The sequence below is a fragment of the Cynocephalus volans genome, chromosome 3 (assembly GCF_027409185.1).
Source record: "Cynocephalus volans isolate mCynVol1 chromosome 3, mCynVol1.pri, whole genome shotgun sequence".
NCBI lineage: Eukaryota > Metazoa > Chordata > Mammalia > Dermoptera > Cynocephalidae > Cynocephalus > Cynocephalus volans.
The window spans coordinates 41,475,721-41,493,775 of record NC_084462.1 but is presented as its reverse complement, the minus strand read 5'-3'; the positions used below and the strand labels follow the sequence as shown (position 1 = coordinate 41,493,775).

At 44.8% G+C, this 18,055-nt stretch overlaps 1 protein-coding gene across 2 annotated transcripts in view; it reads left to right on the top strand.

The window, feature by feature from the left end:
• Positions 1-18,055, top strand: part of ENTREP2 (endosomal transmembrane epsin interactor 2) — a 383,296-nt gene that overhangs the window by 352,858 nt on the left and 12,383 nt on the right. For both annotated transcript variants that reach the window (XM_063091945.1, XM_063091944.1), the window contains 3 exons: positions 2,550-2,657; positions 15,442-15,602; positions 16,174-16,309. In XM_063091945.1, the coding sequence (XP_062948015.1) occupies positions 2,550-2,657; positions 15,442-15,602; positions 16,174-16,309 (405 nt within the window). The remainder of the gene's footprint in view (positions 1-2,549; positions 2,658-15,441; positions 15,603-16,173; positions 16,310-18,055) is intronic.

The window sequence follows — 18,055 nt, the reverse complement described above, 5'->3', positions numbered from 1 at the left end:
AGAAGAATGAATTGCACTTAGACAGTTAAAACTCCATGAAATATACCCTCCAAGATAGAGCACAAGAGAAATATCTCTGCTTTCACCATCTTCTTCTTATTCACAATGCTCAAAGTTCTAGGTAGTGCCATAAGGCAAGAAAAAGAAATAAAAAGCATACAAAATGGAAGGGAAGAAATAAAACATTTGCAGATGGCCTGATTGTCTACATAGAAAATCCCAAATCATCCTCAAAACAAATTACATGAACTAATAAGTTCAGCAAGTTCACAAGATACACACAAAAATCAATGACATTTCTATGTACTAACAATGAACATGTGGAAAATGAAATTAAAAACACAAAAATGAACCTCAATCTAAAAATCATAACCTAGGGGCCGGCCTGTGGCTCACTCGGGAGAGTATGGTGCTGATATCAACAAGGCCACAGGTTTGTATCCCTATATAGGGATGGCCAGTTCGCTCACTGGTTGAGTGTGGTGCTGACAACACCAAACCAAGGGTTAGGATCCCCTTACTGGTCATCTTTTAGAAAAAAATTAAAAAATAAAAAATAAAATAAATAAAAAATAAAAATCATAACCTTATTCAAAAATTGATTCAAAATGGATCATAGACTTAAAATATAAAACTATAGAAATTTTTAGGAAAAAAAAACTAAGAGAAAACATCAAGATCTGGGGCTAGAGAAACTTACAAACTTGATCTATAATAGCAAAAATTGGTAAGTTGGATCTCATGAATATTAAATCTTTTGTTCTGTGAAAACCCATGTGCAATGGACTGAATGTTTGTGTCCCTCCAAAATTCATGTTGAAATCCTAACCTTCAATATGATGTTATAGGAGGTGTGGCCTTTGGGAGGTAATTAGGTCATGAGGGTTCTTGAATGGGATTAGTACCCTTATAAAAGAGACCCCAGGGAGCTGACTTGCCCTCTTTCTACAAAATGAGGACACAGTGAGAAGATGATCAGCTGCAACCAGGAAGTGGTTGCAGAACCCAACCAGGCTGGCACTCTGACCTTAAACTTCCAGTGTGCAGAACTGTGACAAATAAATGTTTGTTCTTGGAGTTACCCAGTCTATGGTATTTCTGTTAGAGAAGCCTGAGCTGATGAAGACTCTGTGAAGCAGATGAAAAGACAAGCCACAGACTGGGAAAAAATATTTGCAAACCACATTTCCAACAAAGGGCTAGTGTCTAGACTGCATGAAGGACTCTCAAGATTCAACAGTTAAAAAAAGCAAACATTTCGATTAGAAAATGGTCATAAGACATGAAGCAGACATTTTACCAAAGAAGATATACAGATAGAAATAAGCACATGAATAGATTGTTCAATATCATTAGACATCAGAGAAATGCAAATTAAAACCCACAGTGAGATATCATTAACACACCTATCAAAATGGCTAAAATAAAAATTGAGACACCATATGCTGGCAGTGATTCAGAGAGACTGGATCACTCCTGTATTGCTGGTGGGAAAACAGTTACTCTGGAAAGCAGTTTGGCAATTTCTTATAAAAGTAAACATGCAATTATCATATGACCCAGCAATTGTAATCTTGGACGTTTATCCCAGAGACATAAAAACTGAGGTTCACACAAAATCCTATACACAGATGTTCACAGCAGCTTTATTTGTAATGGCTAAAAACTGGAAACAACCCACATACTTAAGTGATGATGATTAAGCCAACTGTGGTACACCGACATCATGGAATACTACTTAGCAATGAAAAGGAGTGAACTATTGATATGTGCAGCAACTTGGATGAATCTTAAGGGAGTTAGGCTGAGTGAAAAAAGCCAATTCTGAAAGGTTACATGCTGTATGATTTCATTTATGTAGGATTCTTGAAATGACAAAATTGTAAAAATGGAGAACAGACCAATGGTTGACATTGGTTAGGAAAGGGAGTTTGAGCAGGGAGAGAGAGGTGGGTGTTTCTATACAAAGGCAACATGTGGTGGGGGACTCTTGTGGGGATGGAACTGTTGTGTGTCTTGACTGTATCACTGTCAACCTCCTGGCTGTGATACTGTACTATAGTTGTGCAGGATGCTACTATTGGAGGCAAGTGAAAAAATGGTACATGGGATCTCTCAGTATTATTTCTTACAACTGCATATGAATCTACAATTATCTCAAGATAAAAAGTTTAACTTAAAATCTTGGCATTTTATTAAATACTTGTCAAAATTTTTGAGTTACAGGTTGTGATTGATAAAAATTGCCCACCTCCTTAAATGTTGGCCATTTCCAGGTTCTCGTAGACGTTTTACTGACTACCTAATAGTTAGCAGAATTGTAAAATACTTCATTTGGTTTTAAGAATAATTTGATCAGCATTGTAAAAGGATAACGGATGTGTGTATATTAAGAGCCAATTTTAATTATTGAAAACACGCCACAACAAAACCTCTGTGAAGTGGACGGCAGCTGATCAGTCTCATTCTGGACCCCAACAGAGGGCTAAGGATTCTGCTGTCTGAGCTGCCAAGTCAAGGCTGACATTCTCCCGCATCTTTTCTCATAGGATCTGCTCTTCAGCGTGTGCGCCCTCAACGTCCTGTCCACTATTGTGTGCGCGTTGGCCACGGCCATGTGCTGCATGCAGATGGTCTCCTCTGACATCCTGCAGATGGTGAGTGGCTCCTTCCTCCCCAAGCACACTCAAAGTGACCACCTGATCCCCTGCTCCTCTAGCCAGTGTGAAACCAATGTAGGAGAAGGGCTTCCAACCACAAGAGGTGGGGACGATAGCACTTGGAGGTCCTTGGAGGTCACCTCGTGCTGCCCTCTGGAAGGTGGGGCATCTGTCCATTTGGTGCTGTTGAGTATTTATTTCAAGTGTTGTTGGAGTTCCATGTTGACAGAGCCCTGTGACCACCCTGTCCTCTCAGACGGCCCCTGGCCTGTGCCCCTGAGTAACATCAGTGAAAGTCCTGCCACCCTAGACATCCCCTAGGCTGGCACCTCCAAAGCACGGCACCTTCCTCAGGCTTCAGAATGCACTTTCAATAAAAGCAGTTTAGGGTTATTAGAAGATGAGTTCTTCTCTTGTTGAAAAACTGCTAATCTGTGCCTTTTAGATTTGCTAATTAACCCTGAGCTCATAAACCAGTGGCATCCTTTGACCCTCTGGCCAGGGTCTCACAGAGGAAGATCTGCTGCTCCCAGGGGGAGCCATGAGGCCAGGGGCAGGGGTCACACACTGATTAATACACATTTATAAATACACACTTCATTAATAATGAAGGCACTTCATTGTTTCAATGCGAATGGAACACAGCCCACCGTTTAGTGTGTCACCACTAAGCTCAGGACAATAAAGAGAAATTGGTGGGAAGATATTGTTCCTCGATGCTGAGGGTAAGAAACTCTCTCTCTCTCTCTCTGTCTCTCTCTCTGTGTGTGTTAGTCTCTCTCTGTCTCTGTCTCACTCTCTCCCCCTCTCTACTCTGTATGTCTGTCTCTGTGTGTCTCTGTCTCTCTGTTCCTGTCTCAACTTCTCTGCCTCTCTCTATCTCTTTTTCTGTCTTTATCTCTGTGTCTCTCTGTCTCTCTCTCTCTATGTCTGTTTCTGTCTCTATCTCTGTGTGTATCTCTCTGCCTCTCTCTCTGTCTCTGTCTCTGTCTCTTTCTCAACTTGCCACTGTGAGACTTACCCGGTCTCCCACCCGCTGTGTTATGCATCCCATGAAAGAAAAGGCAAGTTGTTCTTGTAGATTTTTAGATTTGTTCTTCTTTCTCACCCAGCCCATGGCAATAAATCAGTTAATCAAGATATAGGGCCAAGGAGAGCATCATTACCAAGGCATTAAAAATTCAGTGTCCCTAATCGTATGCCAGTGAGCCCTCCCTCCCAGCACATACCCACAGCTGTCACAGCCGCTGACCTTTCCGAGAGGTTGCAGTTTTCTGAAAGGTATCTAATTAAGCAGTTATTCAGCAGCAATGACCTTTTGGCCCTGTTCCCTGAGGCCCTGTGTTGGTGATTTTCTCCAGCGTGTTGTGTGAAGGAAAGGTTAAGCGCCAAGGGGTTCCACTCACCTCAGCAGATTTTACTACTGATCTGTAAATATCACACCAATGTGACCAAACTCACAGAAGTAAAGACTGTAAATGCTAAAAGTTTGCATTCCCCTGATTTTAAGTATTAAAATGAAAACTGCCAACTAAATAAAAATGAAGTATGGTCTAGCTATGATAGCATTTACAATTATAACGCAGCGTGCATCATCATTATGTACAGATATGCATCGCTGATTGACAGGGTTACATTCTAAGAAATGCGTCATTAGACGATTTTGTCACTGTGCAAACATCATAGAGTGTGCTTACACAAACCTAGACAGTACAGCCATTATAATCTTATGGGACCACCTTCATATATGCTGTTCATCGTTGACCAAAACATCGTTATGCAGCGTACGACTGACGTGTGGAACATGATCAGACTGCAGTTATGGGTCTGAAGTCAGGCACGTCTGGGTCTGAGTCCCACCTCTTCTGCGTATGAAGCAGGTGATTCTGGGCACATCACTGAATGACCTGTGCCTCAGTTTCCTCACCTGTGAAATGGATCTAATGGGGTACATGGTGATCGGTCAATAAGTGAGATCTATTTTTATTTTTAAATGTGGAGGGAACATCAGTTTATTATTGGGACATCACAGCAATGACTGCGAGGCAGTGGCGTTCTAATGTACTTCATCAACTGTAAAGCACTCTGTGAAAGTAAGGTATTGCTACAGTTACAACAGCCATCCTCAGAAGCCCTGGTTGTTTCATTGCTAATTACTTTGTGGGTTGTTGGCTTCAGACCCTGGCTTGGAAGTAGAAATACTTGGGTTTTCTGCTGGTGAGCCCTCCCTGTGTGCCCTGTGCTGCGGGACAGGCAAGGCTCTGCTCCCCCGGTGAGACCTGGCTCTGCTGCTGAGTGTCAGAGTCACGAGCAAAGCCAAGGGCAACTGTGGCAAATGGCCGTGGTGCGTGATCTTGGGCACATCATTACTTCTTGGTCCCTGTTTCCTCTCCTCTAAATAAGATGAAGTTTTTGTCCTGCTATCCTCACAAAACCACTGAGAGAATGAACCAGGTAATATGTGGGATAGGGCTTTGAAAAGCATGGTGGCCCCACAGAGGCCAGCTTTTGCCATGGGGGTTGGAGGCTGGGCCAGGCTGGCTGCACAGATTTTGCCTGCAGAGAAGTGAGGAAGCCCTGAGGGATGGGATCGGGAACTGAGCTGTTCAGCAGGATGACTCAGATGCTCTTCTTAATTTCATACTTCGTCTCATTAGCTTCTTTAATGAAGTAACATATGATCACTGAAACAAGTAAAATAGTACAGCAGCATGTAAAGAAAAAGTCGATAAGCTTTCTTCTCCCACCTCATTCCCTGCTAACACTTTGCAGTGAGCCCTGCCATTTCTTCTTGATTTTATTAAATAAACATATACAAGTAGATCATCTGTCTTCAGTTTCCCTCTCCCTTCCTCTTTTCTTCCCTCCTTTCCTTTGTCCTTCCTGCCTCCTTCCTTCCCTTTTTCCTTCCTTTATTCCTTCCTTTTAGCCAAAATGGGAATCACACCATTCATATTACTTACTTTGCAGCTTGATTTTATAACCCGAAGCTATCACAAACATCCCTCCAGGTTAATAGAAAGAGATTATTTTAATATCTGCATTGATCCATAATATGGATGTAATGTCAGTTATTTGGCCATTTCTTTATTTGCAGATTCTTGATTTCTTTCCTGTTTTTGTTCTGGGTTTTGTTTATACCTGTGCTGCAGTGAGCTTGTGCAGATAGTAGTAGTCTTGTAAGCAACCTCTGCTAAATCACTGGCAAGATAGCCACGGTTTTCCATCCCGTCTGTAGAATGCACTGCCTGCTGCCCACAGCACCATTCCCCACTAGGAGCCTCTCCAATTCACCCCCACACCATTTCTGTTCCCAGAAGCTGGGTCATAAGCTTTCCCAGGGACAGCTGTAGGTATTCCCAAACCTGTTTATACCAGTGCTATTTGGATTACATATTCTGGTACTATATAAACCAACCATATATGAATACAAAAGGATAATAGTTTCTGTTACAATAAAATTGAGTGCTCTGGAAAGATTCAGTGAAAGAGTGTTGCCGAATATGTTGCTCTCAATTAAGATGTGGGTGAGACAACTATAAGGAATTGGGATAAAAACAAAAAAAATCTAGGGGAAGTCGACACACACAGTGCTTGATAATTGCCTTTAAGTTCTAGTTTTGCTTTAAAAATTGTGAGGAAAGTGGAGTCAGTATAGTCAGGCCCCCTCACCTCATATCCGGCTGGGTATGACTCAGCACATCTGTTGTAAACAAGTTATGTAAGAGTGGTGTAACCGTGCATGCATGCCCATGCACTCCTTGGCTCATTGCTATTGTTGTGTACTTTCGGTATAAAAGGCAATGGCTCTGATCTGCTGGCGGCAGAGCTCGCATCGGAATAAAGCATGTCTATCCTGTTATAGGCCTCCAGAATTTTTTTCCAACTACCTGACTCATGACCTGCACAGGATGGGGCAGAGGGATCTATGATCAAGCCCGACAAAAATACAGAAACAGGAGGTTGGGTAGTGTCTTACAGATGTATTTTATGCAAGAAAGACTGTGGGCAGGCACTCCACACAGCAGACTGTGGCTCACAGCAGAGGCTTTAGCCTGGCATGTATGCATATGTGGTTTTTTTCCTTTACCTGTGGGGTGAAGGGTGTCAGATAACAGCTGTCTTGATACACAATTCACGTACCATACAATTTATCCATTTACACGTACCATTCAGTGGTTTCAGTGTATTCACAGAATTGTGCAGCCTTCACCACAATCCAGTTTAGAATATTTTATCACCCTAGACAGAAACTCTGAACCTGTTAGCATTTACCCTCTGTTTCCTTTCCAACCTCCACCTCTAGACAGTCACTGATCTATATTCCGTCTCTGTGGATTTGTCTGATCTGTACATTTCATATAAATGGAATGATATAGAATGTGGCCTTTTGTGTCTGGTTTATTTCAATGAGCCTGATGATTTCAAGGTTCAGCAGTGTTGCAGCATGTATCCGAACTTCATTTTTTTAAATGGGTGAATAATATTCCATTGTATCAGTATACCACATTTTGTTTACCAGTTTATCAGTTGATGGTCATATGGGTTGTTCACACTTCTTGGCTATTATGAATAATGCTTTTATGAACATCGTTGTACAAGTTTTTGTGTAGACATATGTTTTAATTTCTCTTGAGTATATACCTAGGAGTAGATATCCTGGGTTGTAATGCTGACTCTCTTTTAAGGAACTAACAGACTGTTTTGCAAAGCAGCTGTACCATTTTCCATTTCTACCAGCAGAGTATGAGGGTTTCAATTTCTCTACATACTTGCCAACCCATGTTAATATGTAAGTACATTTCTAGATGATTGAGAAGTGGTATTTCATTGAGGTTTTGATTTGCATTTCCCTGACGATTAATGATGTTGAGCATATTGTCATGTGCTTAATAGCTATTTGTATATCTTCTTGGGAGAAATGTTTTTTTAAGATCCTTTGCCCATTTTAAAAATTGGGTTGTCTTTTATAACTGAGATGTAAGAGTTTTTTTAATATATTCTAGATAGAAGTTTCTTATCTGATATGTAATTTGCCAAATTTTTCTCTTATCATGTGGGGTACCTTTTTGCTTGATGGTGTCCTTTGAAGCACAAAAGTTTTAATTTGGATGGAGTCCAATTTGCCTGTTTTTTCTTTAATTGATTGTGCTTCTTGTGTCATATGTAAGATATCATTGCCTAATCCAGGCGATGAAGATTTATTCCTATGTTTTCTTCTAACAGTTTTATACTTTCAGCTCTTACATTTAGGTCTTTAGACCATTTAGAGTTAATTGTCGTATGTGGTATGAGGTAGGGGTCCAGCGTTTTTCTGTTCCCAGCACCATTTGTTGAAGAAACTAATCCTTACCCATTGAATAATCTTGGTAACATTGGTGAGAACCAATTGACCATAGATATACAGGTTTATTTTTGGACTTTCAATTTTATTTTATTGATCTATACGTTTATCCTTATGCCAGTATCACACAGTCTTGATTACTGAAGTGTTGCAGTAAGTTTTGAAATTGGGAAGTTTGATTCCTCCGTCTTTGTTCATCTTTTTCAAGATTGTTTTGGGTATTCTGTGTCCTTGCATTTCCATATGAATTTTAGGATCAGTTTGTCAGTTTCTGCAAAAAATCCAACTGGGATTTTGATAAGGATTCTGTTAAATCTGTGGATCAGTTTAAGGAGTATTGCCATCTTAACAATATTAAGTCTTCCAATTCATGAACATGGGATGTCTTTCCATTTATATAGATCTTTAATTTCAATTATATTTTGTAGTTTTCAAGTTTTGCACTTCTTAAATTTATTCCTATGTATCTTATTCTTTCTGATGCTATCATAAATGGAATTGTTTTCTTAATTTCATCTGTAAATCATTTATTGCTAGTGTATATAGAAATACAAATGATTTTTTTATATTGATCTTGTATCCTGAAATCATGCTGAACTCATTTATTAGCTTTAATAGTTTTTTTCTTTTTTCCTGGATTCCTTCTATATGAAAGATTATGTTGTCTGCAAATAGAGATAGGTTTACTTCTTCCCTTTCACTCTGGATGCTTTTTATGTTATTTTCTTGCCTGATTCCCTGGCTGGAATCTCCATTACAATGTTGAATAGAAGTGGTGAGAGAGGACATCCAAGTCTTGTACTTAATCTTAGGAGGAAAGCATCCAGTCTTACACTATTAAATAATATGTTAACTGAGGGTTTTTCATAGATGCTTTTTATCAGGTTCAGGAAGTTCCCTTCTAGTCCTAGTTCGTTCTTTTTTGTTGTTGTTGTTGTTTTAATCATAAAGAGGTGTTGTTTTTTGTCAAATGCTTTATCTGCATCTACTGAGACAATCATGTAGTTTTTATCCTCTATCCTATTGATATGAGGTAGTATATAGACTGATTATCTTTTTGTGTTGAGCCAAACTTGCATTTATGAGTTAAATCCCGCTCGCTTATGGTATGTCATTCTTTTTCTATGTTGTTGATTTTTGTATTGGGGCAATACTGGCCTCATGGAATGACTTTGGAAGTATTTGCTCCTCTTCTATGTTTTGGAAGAAGTTTTGAAGAATTGTTATTAATTCATCTTTAAATGTTTGATAGAGTTCATCAGTGAAGCCACGTGAGCCTGGACTTTTCCTTGAGTGATAGCTTTTGGATTACTAATTCAATCTCTTTACCTTCACATTTTCTATTTCTTCTCTAGTCTGTTTCAGTAGTTTGTGTCTTTCTAGGAATCTGTCCGTGTATATAGGATTTAAGTTAAAACTAAAATGTGCTAAGTGTGTCTCTCTGTTGGTATCCATAAGTATTGGTGTTTTTATGTTTTCACAGGCATAATTTTTCTCTTACCCCGTGTTTCCACTGGAAACATACATTCATTTTCCTCCTCCTTCCCCCACACCATAGCCAACTTCTGTGTCTTCCTAAGATAGTTTAAAATATTTAGTTCCAGGCTCCTGGGGTTTTTCCCTTTGGTATGTTCTTTCTATTTCATTCATCCTTAACCCTTAAATCACAGCATCCCAACACATTTTCATTACCCCTTTAGATTTAACTTCATATAGGATTTACTGCTCACACCTATTTCTGTGTCTTTATCTTCCCCTATTTTGACATCTTTGTTCTGAGTGAATTTTCCTTTGTTGGACTCAATTGTGGGTCTTGTTGGAGTAGCTCTTCGTTCTGATGTTTATTTTCATTTGAGACCTTCAGAGTGAGAAGCACTAATTTACAATGAGAGCATTGTTGGGGGAGGACCCTGGGAGCAAGTGTGTGGAAGACCTCCTGCCATCCTTTCCTGATAAGCTAACACTAATTCCTTTTCTCAGATAGAACCTATAGGATACTCCCGATCCATGTCCCCAGCCCCTGATGCCTTTCTAAGGGCACCTTGTTGAGCAGGTCACTGCACAGCGATGCTGGCCTAGGGGATGAAAGCCAGTGTTCTCACCAAGCTGTGGGCCCCACCATGGATCTCCTCCCATAGGAAGGAGAAGGAGCATCTCCTCCTAATTTTCTCCAGGGGGCAGCTATGGGGGCCTGGGCATCCCTGCACCACTGTGTGGCATGGACTTTCACTGCCACCTCCCCAGCCCCTCTTTCTGCTCCTAAACGTCAGCAGAGAAGACCCCCGTCTTGATTTCTGCTCTGATTCATATGTTAACTTATGCAATTAAAATTCTAGCTATAACATTAGTTTTTTACGAGGGTCCCAGTTTTGTGTTATCTACTAATTTATTCAGTCACCTTTTATTTACTTATTTGCTCACTCATTCATTGGTTCATTCATTCATTCATTCAGTTAGCAGACACCTCACGTGTCCAGGGCTGTTAGGAATCCAGGATAGCAAGAACAAGTCCTTCAAAAAACCCATAACTCCTTTCCAATTTTGTGGATCAGCATTTTGGAACGATTAACCATTGTTAGGACTAACATAGTAAGTGCATGAATACATGAGTTGCAAAGTATCAGACTTGGTAAAGATGAGTTACTCTGATATGTGTGGAAATAGTGGCAAAAGACAATCTGATTATGCAGTTCAGTCTACTGATACAGTTTAGCAAAGGAGGTTTTTTTACCTCCTAAGTGTCTATAATCTCTTTTTTTAATATTTTTAAAATGTAATCTCATTTCTCCATTTTTCCATTACATTATTTTCCTCCCTGTTCACTTCATTGCCAGCCACTTTAGCCTCAGGAGTATCATCTGCTCTTACAGGCACCTCCATTAGGTACTTGCTTGTTAACTTCCTCTTTTATTATTGTCATTTGCATTCTCACCAGTAATCATATGCCTAATAAAATAGAGCTCCTTTAGAAAGTGCAGATGGGGCCCTGTGCCTTCCACAAGACCTGGTAACTGTGGACATGGAGCCAGTAAGTGGTGTTGGCCAGTCGGGGACATAACACCACCCCCTGGGTCCCCAGAATCACCCAAGCTTACCCGTATCTTCTCCGCTCCACCTTACCCCAGTGCTGGCTGCACCTGTTGAAGGTGGCTCTCCTTGGACCCACGGTGACCTTGAGGTCCTTGCAGTCTGGGCTTAGCAGAATCATCGCTGGGTGGTAGGTGCTGCATATCAATCAGACCAGTACCAGTGGGCGGATGATTAAACAGCCAGTTAAAGCAGACAGTCATAAAAATAATGCGTATATATCATAAACATTTTATTTTTATTTTAAATATGCTAATGACCACTGGTCCACTAGTCTTGTGATTTGGGGCCATGCTTTTCCTTTGGTTATGGGTCTGTTTGGTGTGTCTGGTTGTATTTCCTACGTAAACTTCATGGAAATTGCACCATGAATGATTTCCAGGTTCAGCTCCTCTAAAGTGGAGCAAGCCATGGGAAGCAATCCGAGTGCAGAACTCCCCTAGACATTTCTGATTCTCCTCCACTCTCTTAGAACTGCCTTGCCCAGACCTATTTGGGAGCAATTTCTGCTTAGCTATTCTCCTTTATCGAGTCTTTCCAAAGCATTCAACTTGGTTTTCATACAACGAGCACCTCCTCTTGCCTGCATCCATATTTCATTCTGCAATTACTGTAATAACTAAAACTGGCCTCACCCTGTGTGGGAAGGCCTCCCTGCCGCCTCGAGTTGGGCATGGACTCACAAGGGGTTGGCAGCAGAACTGGAAAGCAGCAGTGTGGCCAGTATCACCCCAGGGTCTGGAGCACACAGGGAGAGCACCAGCTCCTCCGGTGGGTTAGTGACAGAAGGCTGATTAAGAAAATTTCTGCTGTAGTAATCCTGCTATTTCTACCAAGTCTGCGGTGGGGTAGAGGCTTTTACTCTGTATGAGAGTACTACAAAAAGTTCAGGAAAAGATCAGTATTATCTTTCAATCCTATTTTTCCACAAACTTTTTGCAGTACCCTCATATTTCTTAGTCTTGCTGGAAAATCTCGAAGGTGTGTGCTCCCGTCAGGAGCCAGAATGTGGTGGGAAAGCTGGGGGAGGGAGCTCTGTTTGCTGGTGAGGCAGGGAGGGCAGCCGCGGGCACAGGGAGGTGAGCAGACCTGTCCTGGGGCTGGAGGAGAGGAGGTGGCTCAGAACCCCAAGGTGTCCTGGGAATCCCAGCCCCTTGTCTCCAGGCCCCTGGTGGCCTGCCTGCCCTCCTCCCCACACCCCCATGGCGGGAGGCGCAGGCGCAAGGCAGAAGAGCTCACATATGTGACACAGATTCATCAGGTGGGCCCTCAGCCGTCGGGTGGGGCCCCTGACCTCCTTGTGTTCTCCCTCAGATCCCAGACTCTGGGCTGTGCAGATGCAACCATGTTTTAGGGGCCCTGTGTTAAGCGGGCCTTGGTAAGCTGCCTGAGGCCAGGTAGCCCCAGATCTCATCCCCCCCCCCCTTCTAGATGCACCTGGAAAAGCGGCACACGTGTAAGTAGGAATCTCCTCTCCCCAGAGCAGACAGCAGGAGAGCAGGGGCTTTTCTAGAGCAGGCTCTCCGACACACACTCCTGCTGTGTGGGTGACGGCCTTGGTCTCTTAGGGATGCTCTCATCAGGTGTGTGAACGCCTCAGCTGGGTACCAGGCACCGGTGGAGCTTTGTCACCACACAGATAGGACCAGACGAGTTACAGATAGCCCAGGGCAAGCAGAACAACCTGGGAACAAGGAGACAATTCAGAGTCCATTTTCTACCCACCACGTGAAGCTGGAAACTATATGGGATTAGTGAGCAGAGGTCTCACTCCTAAACGAGTTTTCAACAGCAGTGACATGATTGGATTGGCTTAAAAATAGCTCAGCCAGCAGGATAGAGACTGAATTCCAAAGGCGGAAAATCAAGGCAGGGCCACATGTGTTAGATGCACCCGCATGGAGGAGATTCTCCAGGGGCTGGGCAGAGGTGCCCGGGGAGGAGGCGTCTGTCTGTCCGCTCAGCAGGTATTTATTGAGCCCCTGCTGTGGCCAGAGCGGAATACAGAGGTGGATGAAACACAGAGGCCCCTGGCCAGTCAGAAAGAGAAATTGCTCTTGAAGTTACACAGAGGTGGATAACTCCAGAAAGCAGCCATCCCCCCTCAGAACTGGGAGACCAGAAGGGAGCGAGCAGGATAACAGCCAACCCCTCTGGCCACCACCCACCTTCCCGTCCCCCTGTGGCATCCCCTGTTGGCAGAACCTAGCAGGGAGCCTACTGGCAAGGGAGCTTGGGACATGCAGTCTGCAGACCTCCAGCACCAGCATCTCAGAGCAGAGGACAGAGCTGGTGACCTTGGGCTGCGAGACCGACTCTGCCTCATTAAAGAGACACTGATGGTGGGGAAGAGCTCAAGCGAGACTTGCAGGCTTTTCTCTGGTAGGCTGAGGAGCCAAGGTAAGAGGCTTCGTTTGAAACCCACTGAGTCTGGGATGCTTCCACTAAGGTGGGGCCAACACAGCCCCGGAAAGGTGATCTGGAGCTTAGAGCAGACACAGGGCCTATCCTTTAGCCTTTAACAAGCCATTAGTGTGTGGCAGCTTCTACTCACTCCAGCCTGCTGATAGGATCGTCTGGAGCTCCTGGCCTCTCGCGAAAATGCTTATTCTCATACGTTGTGGAATTGTACCTTTAATAGGAAAGTGTTTTGCTTTGCATTTCCTAGTTTTGTTTGAGTATGTTATTGATTTTTCTAATTTCCGATAGAGGCTAATTCAGAATATTCCCTTATCAAACCTCAGGGACATTCACCCTCCTCCCAGCCGCTCGGCTTTGTGCAGTAAGCCCCAGGACTAACAGCCCTGCAAGGCAGATACCGGCAGGCACACATTCAACCTGTCGTAGCCTTTGATTCACCTCTGTTTCAGACAATTAAACAAATATAGCTGTGGGTCAGACCAAGCCGGAAAGGCGAGGAGTGTGCTCTGTGTTAGGAAGACCCACAGGAGCCATTTTTGGTTGTGTTACATGTTTGGACACATTCTTTCTCCATCAGCCTAGAGCATGCCAATTTCTCAGCATATTCAGAATTGTGAACTCACCTGTACTAGTGCAAAACTGTTCTAATGTTCTGGCTCCATCCACTGCAGCCCACATACCCCTGCTCCCAGCCCCAATACCCTCACTGGCTCCCCAGCATCCCCAGAACTAAGATTTGTCTTCTAGAGCCTTATCATTTTGCTTGTATTAAACACATCTTTCACTCGCTCACCTGTTCTTGAGCCTGCGAGCCCACCTGTTGAAACCCTGCCAATCTTTCAAGGCCCATCTGACATCATCCTCATGGTTCCCATGCAATGCTTGGAGCCTTTCCTGTTTCTCCTGGAGCCGTCCTTGCTTGGCTGTGCACAGGTGACGCTGGGTCCTGGTCTTACCCTCACCCCCTTCCTCCTACTTCACTGGCCATGCAGGCAGAGGCCCCAGGGCACAGGGCCTTCGTAGCACAGGGTCCTTCCCACCTGCAGACACTCGTGGAGGTGTCGACTGAACTGGGGCGATGTCTCAGCATCTCCACCCACAGGTCGCCTCTGGGCAGCAGTGACCTGAGGGTGGAAAGAGAAGCAGGTACTGGTTAGTACTTCAGAAACAGAAAACCAGCAGAGATAGCTTCCATTTGGTTAAAGTGATTTCCACCTCAGTTTGCTGGAGCAGCATTTCAGTGTGGAAGTCTGTCCCACAGAATGTTCCGGAGCTCATGAAGGAGTGTCTTTTCCCTCAGAGCAGCATTTTACAAAGTATGTGAATTCCCTAGAACTGCAAAATATTATTAGATACTGTGTATCTAATGAAATATTTGAGAAATGTTGGGTTAAATGTTGAAGAGTTAAATGGATTTATCGACACACGTCTCCTCAGGACCTTTAACATGCTAATGCACTTTGCAGGGCTCCAGGAAGGAAGGACAATCTGTGGCGTTTCCCAAACATACTTACTAAAGGAATTTGAAGGGCAGTGTGGGGATAACTTGAGGGTCTCATGAACACACTTCGGGAAGTGCTGTCTTAAACCAGGGTCATCAGGCACGCTTTTGACCGCAGCCTTTGAGTAGTGTGATTGGAGGAGCCATGCTTACAGCAGGGATAGTATTAAAGACTTCCCAGATTGTATTTTTCCTCCAAAAAAAGAGGCATTCCGAATAACAGCATGGGAAACAAAGCGTACTGAGGCCTCCAGGGAAAGGCGTTCCTCACGGAGCCATCATTTTAAAGTGTGTATTTAGCAGTCATGGCTTGACAGTTTAAATTGCAGACATTCCACGCTGATCATGAAAGCTTGTGTATAATTAGCTTAATCAGACACAAGCCACGCAAGATGTCCCAAATAACTCCAATTCTCTCTGTTTTCCAGTTCCTTCCTCAAAGGTCGCATTCTGCCAACCCTGCCTGCATGACCCCGCACGGCACCGTCCTCCACCAGACCCTGGACTTCGATGAGTTCATCCCCCCGCTTCCTCCTCCCCCCTACTACCCCCCGGAGTACACCTGTACGCCCTCAGCCGAGGCCCAGAGGTTGGTCTTTCCGCTGGTCCCCCACAATCGATGCTGAAGCCACCGAGCCTAAGGAGCAGTTTTGGGGGTGCGGAAGTTGATGTGGTCCTGCTCACTTTCCAGGGAGGAGTCGAGCAGAACCGAGAGCAAGCTGTGAAAGCACATTGGATAAGAGAACAGAGAAGGAGTGGGGGGAGAGAAGTGCTTAGAAATAGAATGTGCCTGTCGGTGTCTTTGCAGTGTAACCAGAGTGAAAACATAGGCGGACAGGAGTAGCTTTGTTGTGTCCTCGTGATACGTAAGGCTGCTGTCAAATTATAGTCATTAATAGAACATGTACAATTTAAAGATTTAATCAGCTGTCTGATGACCGATTTTAATGGGCAGGGCCATACCGTTTATGGAAAATGTTGATGTCTTTGCAGAAGAAAGCAAAAGTAAAAACCGCCTAGTGGATGAGGCTCTTGTTTCACAAGCATGGCACGCATTGGACAAGGGGTTGCTGACAGTCATGTTCTGGTTGCTTTGAGAGAAATGTCCATGGTCCAGCTGTTGCTCAGGGAATGACAGTGTGATGGTTCTGCCTTTGCAGGGGCCTGCACCTAGACTTCGCTCCGTCTCCATTCAGCACTTTGTATGACGTTGCCATCAACAGCCCCGGCCTGCCATACCCCACTGAGCTCCCCCCACCCTATGAGGCGGTGATGGGCCAGACCCCTGCCAGCCAGGTGAGCCCCAGGCCCAGGCAAGGCGAGTTCTGTGGAAGTGCTCAGGGAACCTTCCCAGCCTGCCCCCAGGAAGCACCACACCGGGACCTGAGCTGGCTGTGTGGTTGGCACCGCGACCACCTTGTCCTGAAGCCTGCTGTGTGCATTTGTGTCTCTTTAAGCCTGTAAGCAAATGGGGCATCAGGCTCAAAGTGGAGCCTGCAGAAATTCAAGCCCAGGCCAGGGGGACCCGAGGACTTGTGCTTTTCCCCTGGGCTTACCTGACTCGGTTACTGCAGCTGTGCATCACTACTCAGGTGTGTCTGAGCACAAGTACCCGGGGGACCCCGGCCTGTCTTAACAACATGCTGCTCTCATTGGCTACGGAGGAAGTAAGAAAGAAGTTCTGGATACCTGGTTCTGTCTGAGGCCCGGGAAGTGCCTGAACTGCCAGGTCTTTAGGTTCTTCTTTGTGCTGGGCATGACTGTGGGGGGCTCAGGGGAGCAGAGGCAATATGCTGAAAACTGGGGAGGGGATAGTCCTGGACGCTGATCACCAAGCACCCTGGTTACTGGCCAGGCAGTGGTACAGGATATTGGGTCAGGCCTGGCTGGCCACTGTCCCTGCTTACTGCTGTGTGATTGCCCTGGTGCAAGGCTCAGACCTTCTGATACCACCCTGGAGCTCTCCTCCCAGCCCCTTTGAGACCCCGAGGGCCCACATGTGCACAGGCCAGGCAGCAGTGCCAGTCCTTATCCCAGCCGCTGACCAAGGAGGTGCCCACCTTGTGAACCTCTGTGGTCGAGAAATGGTTTCCATGCCACTGTACGAGCTTGGCCGTACAGGCCTCAGAGGCAGTCGTATCCACGAACAGGTCACCTGCAGGCCATGTGCTCATGGGGCAGGAAGAGACGCACCTTCTCTATGGCCTCAGGTATTAGACTCAGCACAGTGTGGGGGAAATATTTGCACTGGCAGTCTCCTTTGGGTGGCTTGTGGCAGGCCAGCTCAGCATCCTCACACAAGCAGCTGGCACCTGAACAGCACCTTTGCCATCTGCCCCTGCACTGAGATGCCCCGAGTGGCCCTTCAGACTGCAGACGACAGCCGAGGACTCTGGGATTTTCTTCTGCCCCTGGTAGAAACAGATGCATGGGCACTGCTGGCAAGGGAGGGGTTCTTCAGTGAGGAGGCAAAGCATGACCCTGAAATCTCATTCCTAAACTCATAGTAATGGAGATTTTTTTTCCTTTTAAAGCTGAGCAGGAGCCTCTGCCTTCCTGACATGGTTTATGTTTCTCTTTATGATGAAAAGTGTTCAAGTCCATATTATCAGTGAAGATGGCAGGCTGAGATAACAGTCTTCAGTTCTCCAGGGGGAGCCCAGTGCACTGCAGAGCACTTGTCAGGGACTCCCAACCCATACTTGGGGGTCTAGGGAGGATCTAAGAGCTCAGCCTGGGTGGGCCTCAGGTAGGCAAGGTGAGGGGAAGGGGCCCAGGAGTGCTCTGGGAGAGGGGACAGCCCGTGCAAAGGCTCAGAGGGGGAAGGGAGAGCACAGCATATCCACCAAACAGAAGGCTGCTCAGGGTGAGTCTCGGATGAGTGTGACCTAGGTGGAGGTGACATGTCTAGGTGTGGCTGGTTGGATTCTGAGTGTGTCCACCAGGCTGTAGGATCTGTAGTTCAGGACCCTATAGAGATTGCGTTAGTCGCAGAGATGGTCACTGGAGCCTGGGAAACCAGGGAGGAGGTGGTGGTGCCCA